This window comes from Trichosurus vulpecula, chromosome 1 (assembly GCF_011100635.1).
Source record: "Trichosurus vulpecula isolate mTriVul1 chromosome 1, mTriVul1.pri, whole genome shotgun sequence".
In the NCBI taxonomy this organism is placed as follows: domain Eukaryota; kingdom Metazoa; phylum Chordata; class Mammalia; order Diprotodontia; family Phalangeridae; genus Trichosurus; species Trichosurus vulpecula.
Window position 1 is genome coordinate 530,711,596 of NC_050573.1, and position 15,132 is coordinate 530,726,727.

Here is a 15,132-nt window from a genome sequence, read left to right on the forward strand (position 1 = left end):
TGCCTTCATCAGATTTTTAAGTCTTTGGAAGTTATTTGTCTTTAAAGGTTGCTGTTATTCTGTAAATTGTTTGCCAGGTTCTTCTTACTTCCATCTATATTACTTCTCCTAAGTCTTCCCAGGTTTTTTCTGAAACTGTCCTTTTCATAATTTCTTGTGATACAATAATATCCCACTAAATTTCTGTGTCATAGTATGTTCAGCCATTCAATTGGTAGAGAGCCTTTTAGGGGGAAGAAAATCTGGATTTTGCAGAAAGAGGAGTGATGGTGAAAGACCTTAAGATTATGCTGTATGAGGATCTGCAAAGTGCCATCATAGGAAAAAAGGAATAGACTTGTTCCATTAGCCACAGAGGACAGAACTAGGAGCAATGGGCAGAAATTAAGGCCCACAGTAAGGAAAACCTTCCTAAAAGAGCTGTCTGCAAGAAGAATGGACTGTCTGGAAAGGTAGTGGTTTGGTTGTCTCTTCTCCTGCCCTCTCCACACTAGAGGCCTTCAAGCAAAGCCTGGATTTTCTTTTGTTGGGGATTTTGTAGCTTGGATTCTTGTTCAAAAAAGGGTTAGATTAAGGGGCAGCTAGGTGGCGCAGTGAGTAGAACACCAGCCCTGGAGTCAGGAGTACTTGAGTTCAAATGCGGCCTCAGACACTTGAGACATGTACTAGCTTTATAACCTTGGGCAAGTCACTTAACCTCAATCGCCCTGCCCCCCACCCCCCAAAAAAGCGTTAGATTAGATAACCTCTGTGGCCTCTTCCAACTGTGGGAGATTCTGTGAAAATTGTTTGAGTTCAGTATTTTTCTCTTCATTTTGACTCCTATTGATGGTGGAAGGAATTTTTTTTAATAATTAGAGAATATTTCAAATAACATTTTCTTCCGTAACATTGACCCCAGGACAATATTAGATTGCATCCTGTGAGGGAGTAATTTTCTTGAGCAATTTCCAAAAAGGAAATGTATATATCTGCTGATTCACAAGCAGGTGGGGAACCCAACTGACTAGTGCTTGGAATGTGCAGAAAGGCATTTCAGCTGAGCTGTGAGTCTAGAATGAATGAGTATGTGTAATATGTGCAAGGAGTGAATTGGTTGCATTGGTTGGCCAGAGTCCAGATGCTGAGAAAGCATATGGTGAAGGGAAGGGGAAGCAGATCAGAGGTTGCTGCTTCCTAAGCTTTTTTTTAAATACATTTTTATTGATAACATTTGTTTTTGCATTGCCCTATTACCCTCTGACTCCTGCTTCCAAAGAGCTATCCCATGTGATGACTTTTTCCTAACAAAAAGGGTCCTAAGCTGTTTTTAATGTGTTCACTCTTTCTTCTCCAGACTTGCCAAAGCCTCAGGTAATTGAGCAGAGGGAACCAGATTCATTTCGAATGCAGATGCCTCAAGGGAACCCGTTACTGCTCTCTCACACCCTCCAGGAGCTGCTGGCCAGGGACACTGTGCAGGTGGAGCTTATTCCTGAGAAGAAGGGCCTCTTCCTGAAACACGTGGAGTATGAAGTTTCGAGCCTGGTAATGAATTCCTATCTGATAGGAGAAGAAAAGAGGAGGTGGGAAAGGGGAACAGAAAAATCATGTGATTTGCTGTCGTATTAAATCGAAGTAGTTAAAAGTAAGGGAAAAAATGAGGTGGCAGCATTTTAAATAGTTTTGTTGCTTCTGTAATCCTGCTCTGCAGCATCCCTTACTAACTACTCTCCCAGAGTATCCTTTTGTAATCTTTATCATGCCCATCTCCCAAGCATAGATGTGTGAATTAGGTACATTTATTTTGGCAGTGGTTTTAAAATATTAGAAAGCTACTGAGGACCAGAATATGTGGCTAAGTAGTTTCTTATGTTTTTAAATTAAGTTCTTAGGGGAAAAGGATCAGAATGAAGCTGTTTTCATGCTTTTGTGATCTTTAGAAGGGGTATCTAGCTCTCCCCAAAATAGTGGTTATCGAGGTAGAGTCTTTTTATAGAACCTTTATAGTTTTAGTAATGTAGTCCTTTTTTTTTTTGCCCAATTGCCTAGGCTGCTTATACATCCCCTTCCCCTCGTATGATCTTCCTAGTTGACCTGCTGTTCCCTACGCATGACATTCCATCTCTTGCCCTTGTGCCTTCATAAGGTCACTGAAATATTCTTCATCTTCACTTCAGCCTCTTAGAAGCCTAGGTTTCCTTCAAGACTCAGTTCATGTGCTACTTTCTTCAAGTCACCCAGGTTTAAAACCTGAGAGTCATCCTCAGCTTCTCACTTTCTCTCACCTTACACGCCCAGTCAGTTGCCAACTCTTACCAGTTCTATTTTCATAGCGTCTCTTGAATACATCCTTTTCTCTTCACTTACATGGCCATCATCTAGGTTCAGGGCCTTGTCATCCTTTTCCGGGACTTCTCTGAGAGCCCCCTAATTGGTCTCGGTGCCTTGAGTTACTTGAGTAACTCCTTCTTTAATCCAGTACTCCCCACATAGCTGCCAAAGTTATATTCCTAACGTATGGCTCTGACCGACTCACTTGACTGCTTGATAAATAATAGCTGTTCCTTCCTGCCTCTAGAATTCAAAACAAACTCTTCTCTTACATTTACAGTTCTTCATTGGCTGGCTCCAACATACCTTTCCAGATTCGTTACATATTTCTTCCATGGTCCAGTCAGACTGTTCTGTTTACTGTTCTCTACACAGACCACTCCGCTTTACATTTAGGTGCCTTTGCCCAGGTTGTCCCCACTATGCCAATGTGCGCTCCTTCCTTACCCCTGCCCTTAGATCCTCTGGTTTCCTTCAAAGTTCAGCTCAGCGGAACTCTTACACGATACTTTTCAAGCTGTACTCCACAGTGTTCCCTCCCCAAGAACTAGCTTGTTTAGTTCACTGTACTTAGATATGTATTTATTGTCTCCTCCTTTAGAATGAACACTCTTTGAGGAAAGAAACTGTTTTATTTTGTATTTGTATCCCTGGTGCCTAGAACTGTTCCTGACACATAATGACCACTCGATAAATGCTTGTCGATGGCTTTCTGGATTTGAGAATTAGCCTTTTCTCATTCTCTAGTTGTTGTTGATGTATTTTGCGTACATACTTATGTACATATTGTCTCCACCGGGAGAATATGAGGTCTTTGAGAGCAAACGTTGTTTCATTTTTGTATTTTTAAAACCCCCAACACCTGGTACAGTGCCTAGCATACAGCAGGTACTTAATAAATGCTTACTGATTGATCTGTGATAGTTTTGACGTTTTGGTTCAGTCATAGTAAATTATAATAGTGGACTTTGTTTTTTATCTTTGGGGTGGGCCTATCAATGAAATATAGTGAGTAAAGTAAGACTATTTCATTACACAGTGTTTGTATTCGAGAGACCCAGCGGAAGCAGATGAAGGACAGAGGAGATTCCATGAGCCAGGTCAAGATGCTGGTTTGGGATAATACTGTCCATCATAGCTACAATATTTCCATATAGGAGCCCTTCTGCTACAAGGCAGTGTAGAAGAAATTATCATAAACAAATTATGATGGGCAATAAATAATACAGTTAAGAAATGATGAAGGCTAAAACTAGGATATTGGTAGTAGGAGTGGAGAGGAGTGGATATGAGAGACATTGAGTTAGAATTGACAGGATTTGGCATCTTATTGGACATGGGTGTGTGGGAGAAAGGGAAGAGACAAATTGGGGGAAAGTAAAGAGATGAATATTACTTTTTATTTTCCTTTCCAGGGCAGTCAGGGTTAAGTGACTTGCCCAAGGTCACACAGCTAGTAAGTATATGAACTTAGATGTTTGGTAAGGTAATAGTACACTCAGCAGGATGGGGGCATTTGTGTAGGAGGCAGGGTGATTTTTGGACACATTAATTTTGAATTTCTGGTAGTACATCCAGCGGGAGAAGTTTAGCAGGCAGTTGGAAATGTTAGAATTGGATCCAAATCCAGTTGGAACTGGATTTCAGGGTATAGATATAAATATGAATAGATAAATAAATATCTTACTCCTCATTTGGAGATATATGGGTAAATCTCTAGTCTTGATATTTCTCTTTATATCTAGTCCAAATCTCTAGCTGACCATATCTCTCTCCGTGTGTGTGTGTGTGTGTGTGTGTGTGTGTATTTCGGAGCTATAGGTATTCAGGTAAACCCATGGAAAATAGATGAGATTGCTAAGGGAGAGAGTATAGAGTTTGAAAAAAAAAAAAAAGAAAGAGGGCCCTGGAGAGTGTCTTGAATGTTTCTTTTTACCAAGGGTTAAAAGTAGTGCTTGTCACAGTGACTATAAAAATGTAATTGGAGAGAACTGCAACCACAAAACAGCTGAAATTAAATGATGCAAAATTAAAACTACTAATTTGGCCCCAAAGAAGAGCTGTAGGAAGACATCTGTCTTGCTTCTTTGCAGAAGGAAGTAGGGGGCTTCAGATGTAGAACACTGCATAATATGTCAGATTTCTTTAGTATTGATTGGTTTTGATGGCTCCCCCCCTTTTTTTAAGTTTTATCTTATAAGGGATGCCTTTCTGGGAAGGGGAAAAGGGGGAGGCATATAAGGGGATATGTGGGTGATTTAAAGAACAAAAGATAGCAGTACACATCTATTTTTTTTAAAGTAGTGCTTGCCCTAGTGTTGATCAAAGACTTGTGTAGTCAGCCTTATTTAAAATGAAATACTTTCTATTGAGAGTGAGGACTATATTGTTTTTAAATGTATTCATTGTGAGTCAAAAAAGAAACATGGTAGATGAGATACAGCTACAATTTCATGTGACCATTGGTTTTCCCTTTTATGAGTAGGAAGCCCTTCTGTGCCTTTAAAAGTCCTGTGAATAGAGTCCAAGCACCTTTCAGCAGGTCTTCTGTAGCCTTTTTATCTTCACTCTCCAATATCTGAATGCTAATAATAACTCACATAGAATAAAAATATTGTAATATTAAAAACTTGATAGTAACATTAACCTGATTTGAAGAAATCACTAGATTTCTCCTTAAGGAGGAAATCATTGGAAAACGGGTCAAATTATACTCATCACTTTTTATTTCCTGATGGGACAGAGAGAAGGAAAGGATAAATAATAGGCTCTAGTAGTTACTACTGTCCAGCATTAATATCTCTTTGGGTTTTTCTTTTTAGCGCTTCAAGTCCTCCGTGTACAGAAGGTACAATGACTTTGTGGTCTTCCATGAGATACTGCTGCAGAAGTTCCCCTATCGAATGGTGCCAGCACTTCCACCCAAGAGAATGCTTGGAGGTAAAGCTGGGATTTCTGACAAATGGAATGGCAGAAGAGAAAACATCCTCAATATATTGAAGTCTGCTTAGTTATTGTAACTTGAATAGTTGTAGTCTTTCATTTTAATAGTCTTTACTTTCGAACCCCTATGGGCATTTAGGTTCCACTCTTGCCTTTAATGCATTTTCCTGGCCTGTCATTTCATTGACATCCTAGGGAACGTAGAATTTGGAAGTGATGGAGAGAAAGGTGCTTTGTAATGAATTATGCATGTCATTTTGAGGAGTCCAAAGAATGCCATATATAGCATGGAACAGAGAGCATATAATAATTTTTGAGAGTTTCTCAAAGATCTTTGATTTTATTTACTAAATCAAAGAGAATAAGATAGAATTTGGAATCTGGATGCCATTAAAGCAAAGACCTGTGTTTAGTCCAGCTTCTGACAAATATTAACTGTATGATATTGGGTAAGTCACATAACCTCTTGGTACCCAAAGCAGCTCTAAAACTATAAACCACATACATGTTGTATGTAGCAACAGGTAGTTTCCACACTAGTATGTCCTCACATTGATGAAATTGCAGATCTGGAATAAAAAAAGAAACCAAAAATTGATTTAGAACCTCTGAAAGTGTTGGATTATGTGGAAAGAGACTTGGTAGTATTTAAAAGAAAAATTATCATTCAATGAAATTCTTATCATTTGATTTTTAAAAATAATGTACATTATTAGCGGCCAGGCCCAAGTATTCTTTAGTATAAAATATATGCTCTTATCTTTTTTTTCTCCCTTAAGTAGAAAAAAATATGAATGAAAGCCTTTAATTTGAAGCCAATACAAATAGCCTAGGCTAAGATTTGAAAGTTGGGTGAAGTAGAATTGACTTTAATTAAGATGTAAAAGTACAACAGAACTCATTTATTTGTAACAAAAAGGCTTTTATTTAGTTGGACATAGCTTGCAAACCAATTTAGTTCCTAGTCTGTTATGTGGCAAACAGGATTTGTTGTTTTCCTTGTCAGTGCCTAACTTTTCAAAATATAGCTAGTTCCCATTAGTGCAAATAAGGAAGTCCACTAAGTGATTGCATATATCTGAATTTGTACTGTTTGAATTTGTAGTTATGTAAGTTATGTTAATTGTTCCAGCTCAATAGAAATATGCAGTTCAAATTATGTATGATAAAAAGTAATATGACCACTTCATGGCATTTACTATTTATACTAATTGGAACCTGGCAATAATATGTAGAAGGTGTGGCTCCTAACGCTTCTTTGGCTTAGTTGCATCAGTGATGCTTCTGCTTCCAGGATTAGGAGCTCAGTGAGCCAATATGGAAAATTGTGAGCTTTATTTTTCTGTACCAGATTCAGGATTGTTTGAATGTAAAAGGTTGTTAGTACTGAGGATGGTAAGACCTCCAGTTTGGGTGAGGTTAAGGGGCAATAGAACTTCCTTTGTAAACGTTCATACAGTTTTATTTCCTCTAGCTGACAGAGAGTTCATTGAGACCAGACGAAGAGCTTTGAAACGCTTCATTAACCTAGTGGCCCGGCATCCCCCTTTCTCAGAAGATGTGGTCCTGAAGCTGTTCCTCTCATTCAGTGGCTCAGTAAGTATTGTTTAAAAATAACATCGATGTGAATTTTTCATTCCACTTGTGTCATAGAGTATTTTCTGCTCATAAATCTGTTTTGTTTTTTATCTCCTTTTTCTGTCACCTGTCTTTTGTCTTTGACCTTAAAGCACTGAAGGTGTATTTCTTAAGAGTGACTGGATGTACACATTGTGTGTAAAGGAAATTAACCTTATGCTGAATACAATTTTGAGAGGTGTTCATTGGTTATGGCAATATAGCATTTAGGCTTATCTTTGTTAGAAATGCTGCATTTTTTAATTGTAATCAGTGATAGGATTTAAAGACTATTTACATACAGCTATACCCCTTGGATCATGTAGTTATGTATATTTCAGATGTTGTGAAAAAGTGTTTAGACACAAAATAAAACACATTACTTTGATGTTTTGTTTATAAAAGAGGGAAGGGTCTGGAATTAAAGAGGGGTTGGGAAAATCTTGCTGTAGAAGGTGGGATTTTAGTTCAACTTAAGCCAGGGAAGGCAGTAGAGAGAGATGAGGAGGGAGAGCATCCCAGGCATGGGGAAAATGTTCAGACACTACATCTCTGGATGTAGTGTCTTGTTTGTAGAACAGACAGGAGGCCAGTGTCATTGGATTGAAGAATGTGTACTGGGGAATAAGGTGTAAGAAAACTGGAAAGGTAGGAGGGAACTAGGTTATGAAGTGCTTTGAATGCCAAACAGAAGGTTTTGTATTTGATTCTGGGGGTGATAGGCAGCTACTGGAGTTTGATGATGATACGGTCAGACCTACACTTTAGGAAAATTGCTTTAGTGGCCGAATGGAGGATGGATCTGAATGGGGAGAGACTTGAGACAGGCAGACCCACCAGCAGACTATTGCAGTAGTCAGGGTTTGAGGTGATGAGGGCCTACACCAGAGTGGTGAAAGTGTCAGAAGAGAGAAGGAGGCATATTCAGAAGATGTGAAATTGGAGGTCTGAAGAGTTTGGAGCAGGGAAGGTAGATTAGAAAGTCATCAGTATAAAAATGGTAATTAAATCTGTGGGTGCTGATGAGATCCCCAAGTGAAGTAGAATAGAGGGAGAAGAAAAGAGGGCCCAGGATAGACCCCTGAGGGCATGTTAGAGGGTATGTTCTGGAGGAGGATCCAGTAAAGGAGACAGAGAAGGTGTGGTCAGATAGGTAGGAAGAAAACCATTGTGGTGGTGTCCTGAAAGCGTAGCTAGAAGAGAGTCTCAAAGAAGAGAGTGACCAACAGTGTCAAAGGCTTCAGAGAAGTCAAGGAGGGGGATGACTGAGAAAAGTCCACTGGATTAGACAACTAAGAGATTATTGGTAACTTTGAAGAGAGCCATTTTGGTGAAATGATGAAGTCAGGAAACTAGACATCATGCAGGGTGTTACTGATTAAAAAGACCACCAGAGGTTCTACAAAGTAGAATAGAAGATCTTGCACATTTCGGCAGAAAACTTCAGCTTTTTTAAATCTGATAGTGGCCTCTAGGGAAATGGCATGTGAAAGCACTTTGTATATTATGAAGCACTATTAAACAAAAGTTATCTTAGAGTTACTATTTTATAGATCATACTCTCATCTATGATTTATGAGAGGCAGTGTTGCATCGTGGTTTGCTAGTCTACAAGTCAAGATGACATGGATTCAAGTCATTCCTCTGACACATACTGTTTGTGTTACTGTGTGCGAGTCACTTCATGTCAGTGCTCCAGGCAGCCCTGATGCTCTTACACTAGTTGATGGCTGCTGAGCTGTCTGTATTGGGTGGAGGGTGTTTCACTACAGGTATCTCCTGACACTGAGGAACATGAGTGGATATGTATGTTTGTGTTATTGTATTTATGTCTCTTCACTACGTGTGTGTGTGTGTGCGCGCGCATGTGTGTGTGCATGTGTACATTTCAACTAGATTTCAGCATGGAGTTTTTCTCATCTAAACTAGAATCATGCAGCTTAACTTGAAATCATACCAGTGTACTATACTCCAGGAAGAACCTGAAGAAAGGAGCCTAGCTCCTATTGGGGTGGAACTGCTAACTGAGAAGGCAGCTGGTTACAAGGGTAGTTCCAAAGTCTCTTTTTAAAAATCTGTTATGAATCAGAAAATCATCAACAAACATGAACATTTCCAAATACAAAGTCAAAAAAATGAAGATTGCCTATGAATGTGAATCCCTAGTACAGTGCTAAAATATATATATTTAACATACTAGTAACAACATTGCCTTGCTTGTCTGTATCCCCTTCTGAACTTCCTTCTGCTTTCTTCAATGTAGTTTTTAATGTTTCATTGATTCTCTTTTATTTTCTTTTTTTAAACCTCACTATCACCACTCCCTCATTTCCTTCCACATTTCTCCCTGACTAAGCCCCCAAATAAAAGCCCTCCTTTGTAACAAAAATGTAGTCAAGCAAAACAGAATTGTGTTATTAATGTCTGTGTTTGAAATGTATGTCTCTTTCTGAATCTGTAATCCATTGGCCCTTCACCAAGAGTTAGGAAACATACTTCATCATCAGTCTTTTGGATTGGGCATTTCACTGATTAGAGTTATTAAGTCTTTCAGGAGTGTTTTCTTTTATAATGTTGTCATCATTTATGAGTTGTTCTCTTGGTCATGCAGAATTAGCTAATACAAACTTTCCTGGGTTTCCCTGAATCTGTCCCTTTTGTCATTTTTTATGGTTTAATGACATTCATTACATTCACATCCTATAATTTGTTAAGCCATTTTCCAGTTGATGGGCACCCACTTTGTGTCCAGATCTTTGCCACAACAAAAAGTGCCGCTACAAATATTTTTGTATATATGGTTCTGTTTCCTCTTTCTTTGGGCTTTTTGGAATATATATTCCTTGTAGTGGTATTTAGGAGTCAAAGGATCTAAACAATTTAGTGATATTTGGGGGTAGTTCCAAATTGCTTTACAGGATGACTGTACCAGTTATCAGTTCCATTAACAATGCATTAGTCCAATGTCAAATAAATTATTTGGAATAATAGGCAAAGAAGGAGTCCTACCCAACTCCTTTTATGAAACAAATATCATGCTGACATCTAAACCAGGAAGAGCAGAAACAGAGGAGAAAATTATAAACTAATTTCATTAATGAAAAGGGATGCAGAAATCCTAAATAAGATACTAGTTAGGAGACTGCAACAATAAGACCCAAAGATTATACATTGTGACCAAGTGGGATTTATACCAGGAATGCAGGGATAGTTTAGCATAAAGAAAACTATTAATGTGTAGTTGATTACATCAATAAGAAAAATAACAGAAACTATATGATTGGATCAATAGATACGGAAAAAACTTTTGAAAAAATACAACACTCATTTCTGTTAACAAGCATTTGAAAGCATAAGTGGATTTTCCTTAAAATGATAAGAAGTACCGGCTAAGAAGTAGAAAGGTGGATCAATAGAACAAAGTAGACATACAGTATACAGTACTAAAAGATTATCATAACCTTGTGTTTTGACGGATGTAAAGATTTAAGCTTGTGGATTAAGAATTCACTATTCGGTAAAAATTATTGGGTACAATGGAAAGTAGTCTGACGGAAATTGGGTATAGACCAATATCTTACACCATTTACCAACATAAGGTCAAAATAGGTATATGATCTAGTTAGAGGTGGGGAACCTGCTGCCTCGAGGCCACATGGTCCTGCTATGGGTCTTCAAGTATGGCCCTTTGTCTGAATCCAAACTTCACAGAACAAATCCCCTTAATTAAAGACTTGTTCTGTAAAATTTGGACTCAGTCAAAAGGCTGTACCCAAGGACCTAGAAGGCCACATGTAGCTTCGAGGCCACAGGCTCCCCACCCCTGACCTAGATATAAAGGGAGATGTCATAAGTAAAAAAGAAGAACGTGGAACATACTGCCTATTTATGAATAAACAAGAGATAGCATTGTGAGGTGTAAAATGGATAATTTTGATTGCATTAGATTAGAAAGGTTTTGTACAAATAAAACTGATGTAGCCAAGATTGGAAGGAAAGCAGAAAATGGGGGGGGGGAGATCTTATAAACAGTTTCTCAGACAAAGGTATCATATCTCAAATATGTAAAGAACTTTGTCAAATTTATAAGAATATCAGTCATTCCCCAATGAAAAATGGTCAAAGGATATGAACAGGCAGTTTTTTGATGAAGAAATCATAGTTAAGAAATCCAAGTCATATGAAAAAGTGCTCTAAATAGTTATTGATTAGAGAAATGCAAATTAAAACAATTTTGAGATATCCTCTCCCATCTATCAGATTGGCTAAAATGATAGAAGGAGAAAATGACAAGTGTTGGGGGGATGTGGAAAAATTGGGACACTAATACATTATTGGTGGCACTGTGAACTGATCCAACCAATTTGGAGAGCAATCTGAAATTATGCTTAAAGAAATATAAAACCATGCATACTCTTTGGCCCTGTGATACCACTATTAGGTCTGTTTCCCGAGGTGACGAGGGAAAAATGAGAAGAACTTACATGTTCTAAAATATTTATAGCATCTCTCTTTGTCAGTTTCAAAGAACTGGAAATTGAGGAGATGACCATTAATTAGGGAATGACTAAACAAGTTGCAGTATATGATTGTGATGGAATAATACAGTGCTATAAGAAAGGATGAACAGATTGATTTTAGAAAAGCATGGAAAGACTTGGATGAAATAGAGAAGAGTGAAGCAAACCGAACCAAGAGAACACTGCATACAGTAACAGCAGTGTTGTTCAAAGAACTGTGACCGACTGAGTTATTCTGAGTACTATAAGTATTCAAATCAAGTACGAAGGACCTATGAAAGAAAATGCTACCCACCTCCGGAGAAAGAACTGACAAATAGAAGCATGCATACTATGGTTTTACTATCTGTGGTTTTACTATCTGAAGTGTGGGGGGGGGGGCAGTTTGGAACTAAAGTATAATAAAACAGACAAAAAAAACCCAGTGCATTGGTGCGCTTGTCCTCCTCCAGCCTCTTCAATAATTGTCGTTTTCCCTTTAGTCATCTTTGCTAGTCTGAGAGGTATGAAGTAGACCCTCAGAGATGTTTTCATTTGAATTTGTCTCATTATTGGTGATATGGAGCATTTTTTCATATGGCTGTGGATATCTTGATTTCTTCCCAAAATTCCTTTCTCAGCTTGAGAGGATATGTAATTGTTTCAGTATCAAAGTATGCAGTTAAGAAAAAAGATGTCTTATTTGGGAAGCACATATACTGAAAGCACTTTTCCCTTATTATAACAATAAAGTCAACTGTTGAGAATACAGAATTACTATGGGTCAGACAAGACGTGGAAAGAATTCCTTATAGTATATTCTTTATTTAATTTATATATACATATATAAAATGTTATGTATAATTATATATAATATATATTATAATATATTCCTTCTTCCTACTGTAAGAAAAACGCAGATTATATGGTGCAAGAAAAGACAAGGTTAGCAGAAACCTTAGCTTCTTATTTTTCTTCTGTTTACTGAAGGGATAGAGGTAGGCTTTGGCCTTTTAAAGATACCTGTAAAGTATAGCTCTTATAGCTGGCTGAAGATAGCTGTAGGTACTGTGTCTTTATGTGTTATCTTTTTTGTAATTGCCCCCAAAGTACTTATCATGGAGCAAGTAGTTAAAATAAAAAAGAAACAAAGAAATTTCTGTATTGAAAGCAGCTTGAGTGTTTTAACCATCAGGTTAACTATAATTCTTTGAAGGTGAATTATTGTTTGCCACCAGAGAAATGAAAGAAGTATTAAGAGCTGTGAGGCATAAAAAGGAAAGAAGAGAGGAAAGGATGAGCATGAAAGTGGACTGAAAGAGACTGCAGCATATAAGATAGGAAGACCATGTTTAAATATATAAAATATGTTAAACACATTTCAGTGCTGCCATTTATGTTGTTTTTCAGTCATGTCTGATTCTTCATGACCTTGTGGACCATAGTATGCCAGCACTGTCCATGGGGTTTTCTTGGAGTGCTTTGCCATTTCTGGTACTTGCCCAGGGTCACACAGCTAGTAAGTGTGTGAGGCCAAATTTAAACTCAGGTTTTCTTGATTCTAGGCCCAGGGCTCTGTCCACTGAGCCCCCTGGCTGCCTCCATTACCATTTATGTAGTGCTTTACTTAATGAACAGAAGTTAGCTATAGGAACTAACTTTAAATATCCTAATAAAACTCCCTCATTCTGGTCAGTCATCAGTGGGAGAAGTTTTGCTTGCTATTTCCCATTTCGGTGAGACTACCCGAATAATGGTTTCTGTAGTGTTATGCATGGATGATTTCTCTTTCTTTTTTCCTTTGGTTATGCCCTGTGTTAGTGTTCACTAGGCCTTCTTGCTTTAGTCATTGCTGCAGGTAGAAACTCATAGGGTCTAGTGAATGCATTTTTGTCTGCAAAGAGGTGCCGGTCCTAAGCAATATGGGTGGAATCCTACCTGCACTCAAATTTTGACATTCTATTCACTAATGCTAAAGTTGAGCCTGCCTTTCATATCTCCACATAGCTGCTCTGAGTGTAACAGGCTCAATTAAAAATTTAAAGAGGAAAAGATGTTTAAAAAATCGTTTGCTATTTTATGGAAAGGGAAACGGCTTCCCTCTGTTGAAGGAAAGACTGTTTCTTTCCTTTAATTGGTAAATTACTCTGAGAATTCCCTTTTTTTAAAAAAAAATAGAGTGTTAAGGATATTCTTTGTTTCTTTTCCAGGATGTACAGAATAAACTGAAGGAATCAGTCCAATGTGTTGGAGATGAATTCATGATTTGTAAACTGGCAACTCGAGCCAAGGTATCTTTTTGTGACTTCTTTCTTCCTTATTCCAAAATACAAATGAACAGGTTATCTTTTGTATTAAAAGCAATTCAGATTCAGTACTATGTTGTAAACTTCTTCCTTACTTTAAAAAAAGGAAAGAAAATTATATCTCTATACTTTACCATTGTTCTTCTTTCTTAACCCATTTAATTTTTAAGGATTTCAATTCTTAAGTTAGAATTCATAAACCAGATGGCTTATGATAATATTTATTTGGTCACGTTGGCACTGGATGGGACTGAGGGAGAGAGAATGAGTGAGAGGAAGGAAAAGGAGAAGTCTTCCTCATGTAAAAAATCTAAGACAGGACTGCTTATAAGTTTGAATTTGAGGCTCAGTGGGCATTTTTTGATGTTTTACTTCAAATTGAACACTTTTCTACTGCTTTTTGAGACCACTGTGTAGGGTCATTTAGTTTAGTATTTTTGGTGGGCAAGATATAATTTGTTGTTCTCTTTTAGGAGGTAAAAAAGGGACGTTGGGGAGAAGAAATGTGGGGTTGGGGAAGTGCCCTCAGATTTACTCATTTACTCATTTACTGGGTATGGCTAGACCGAGGGGTGATTAATGTCTCTATTGGTGATATGTTTGTTTTATTAACTTACACCTTGTGGGAATTATTTCAATTTCACTAACAATTCTTTTTTGTTCTCTCTTCTTGCTTTTTTTCTCACTGTTTTAGGACTTCCTCCCAGCTGACATCCAGGCACAATTTGCTGCCAGTCGAGAACTGATCAGAAATATCTATAATAGCTTCTATAAGCTTAGAGATCGGGCTGAAAGGATTGCATCCCGAGCCATTGACAATGCTGCTGACCTCCTCATATTTGGAAAAGAATTAAGGCAGGTGGCAGAAGAAAGCTCCACAGTGGGAAATAGTGGAGGTTTTGAGTTTGAGGCAGTATTGTCTTGTGAAAAGATTGCTGAGCTTGGAATCCATAGAGACTTGGATTCAAATCCTGCCTTCCCCTTTTGTTCTCTTTGTGACCACGGCCGTGTCATTTGACCCTTCAAGTCTTAGTTTCCTCATCTTAAAAGTGGGGATAATAATAAGAGTAGCTTTCTCAGAATGTTCTCAGGAGTATCAAATGAAATCACGTATGTAGAGTACTAGATAAGCACTTCCTCGTAATTGGGTGACTCACGGAGAATGTACTTTTTAATGTTCTGAAGATTGACCATTCCTTCATTTAGAGGCATCTAGAGTGAAAGATCAGAGGGCTCCACTGGTCTCCTCGAGATGTTGGGCAAAGGGAGGAAGGCCTCTAGCATATTGGGTGGACCCCTGGTTCTGAACTTATAGGAGGACACGAACAACAGTAGTTTAAGAGACAAGTGTGGACGGGCTGCTATCTGCCTCATTGGAGAGATCTCCAAAGATAACGAGCCCACAAATCCATTTGAATATTTGTGTGCGTATGACCATGTCAGTCATCAGACTT

At 38.1% G+C, this 15,132-nt stretch overlaps 1 protein-coding gene across 1 annotated transcript in view; it reads left to right on the top strand.

The window, feature by feature from the left end:
- SNX8 (sorting nexin 8) overlaps window positions 1-15,132 on the top strand; it is a 55,169-nt gene that overhangs the window by 27,726 nt on the left and 12,311 nt on the right. The window contains exons 2-6 of the mRNA XM_036741308.1: window positions 1,337-1,527; window positions 5,136-5,253; window positions 6,731-6,852; window positions 13,583-13,663; window positions 14,373-14,533. Of these exons, the coding sequence (XP_036597203.1) occupies window positions 1,337-1,527; window positions 5,136-5,253; window positions 6,731-6,852; window positions 13,583-13,663; window positions 14,373-14,533 (673 nt within the window). The remainder of the gene's footprint in view (window positions 1-1,336; window positions 1,528-5,135; window positions 5,254-6,730; window positions 6,853-13,582; window positions 13,664-14,372; window positions 14,534-15,132) is intronic.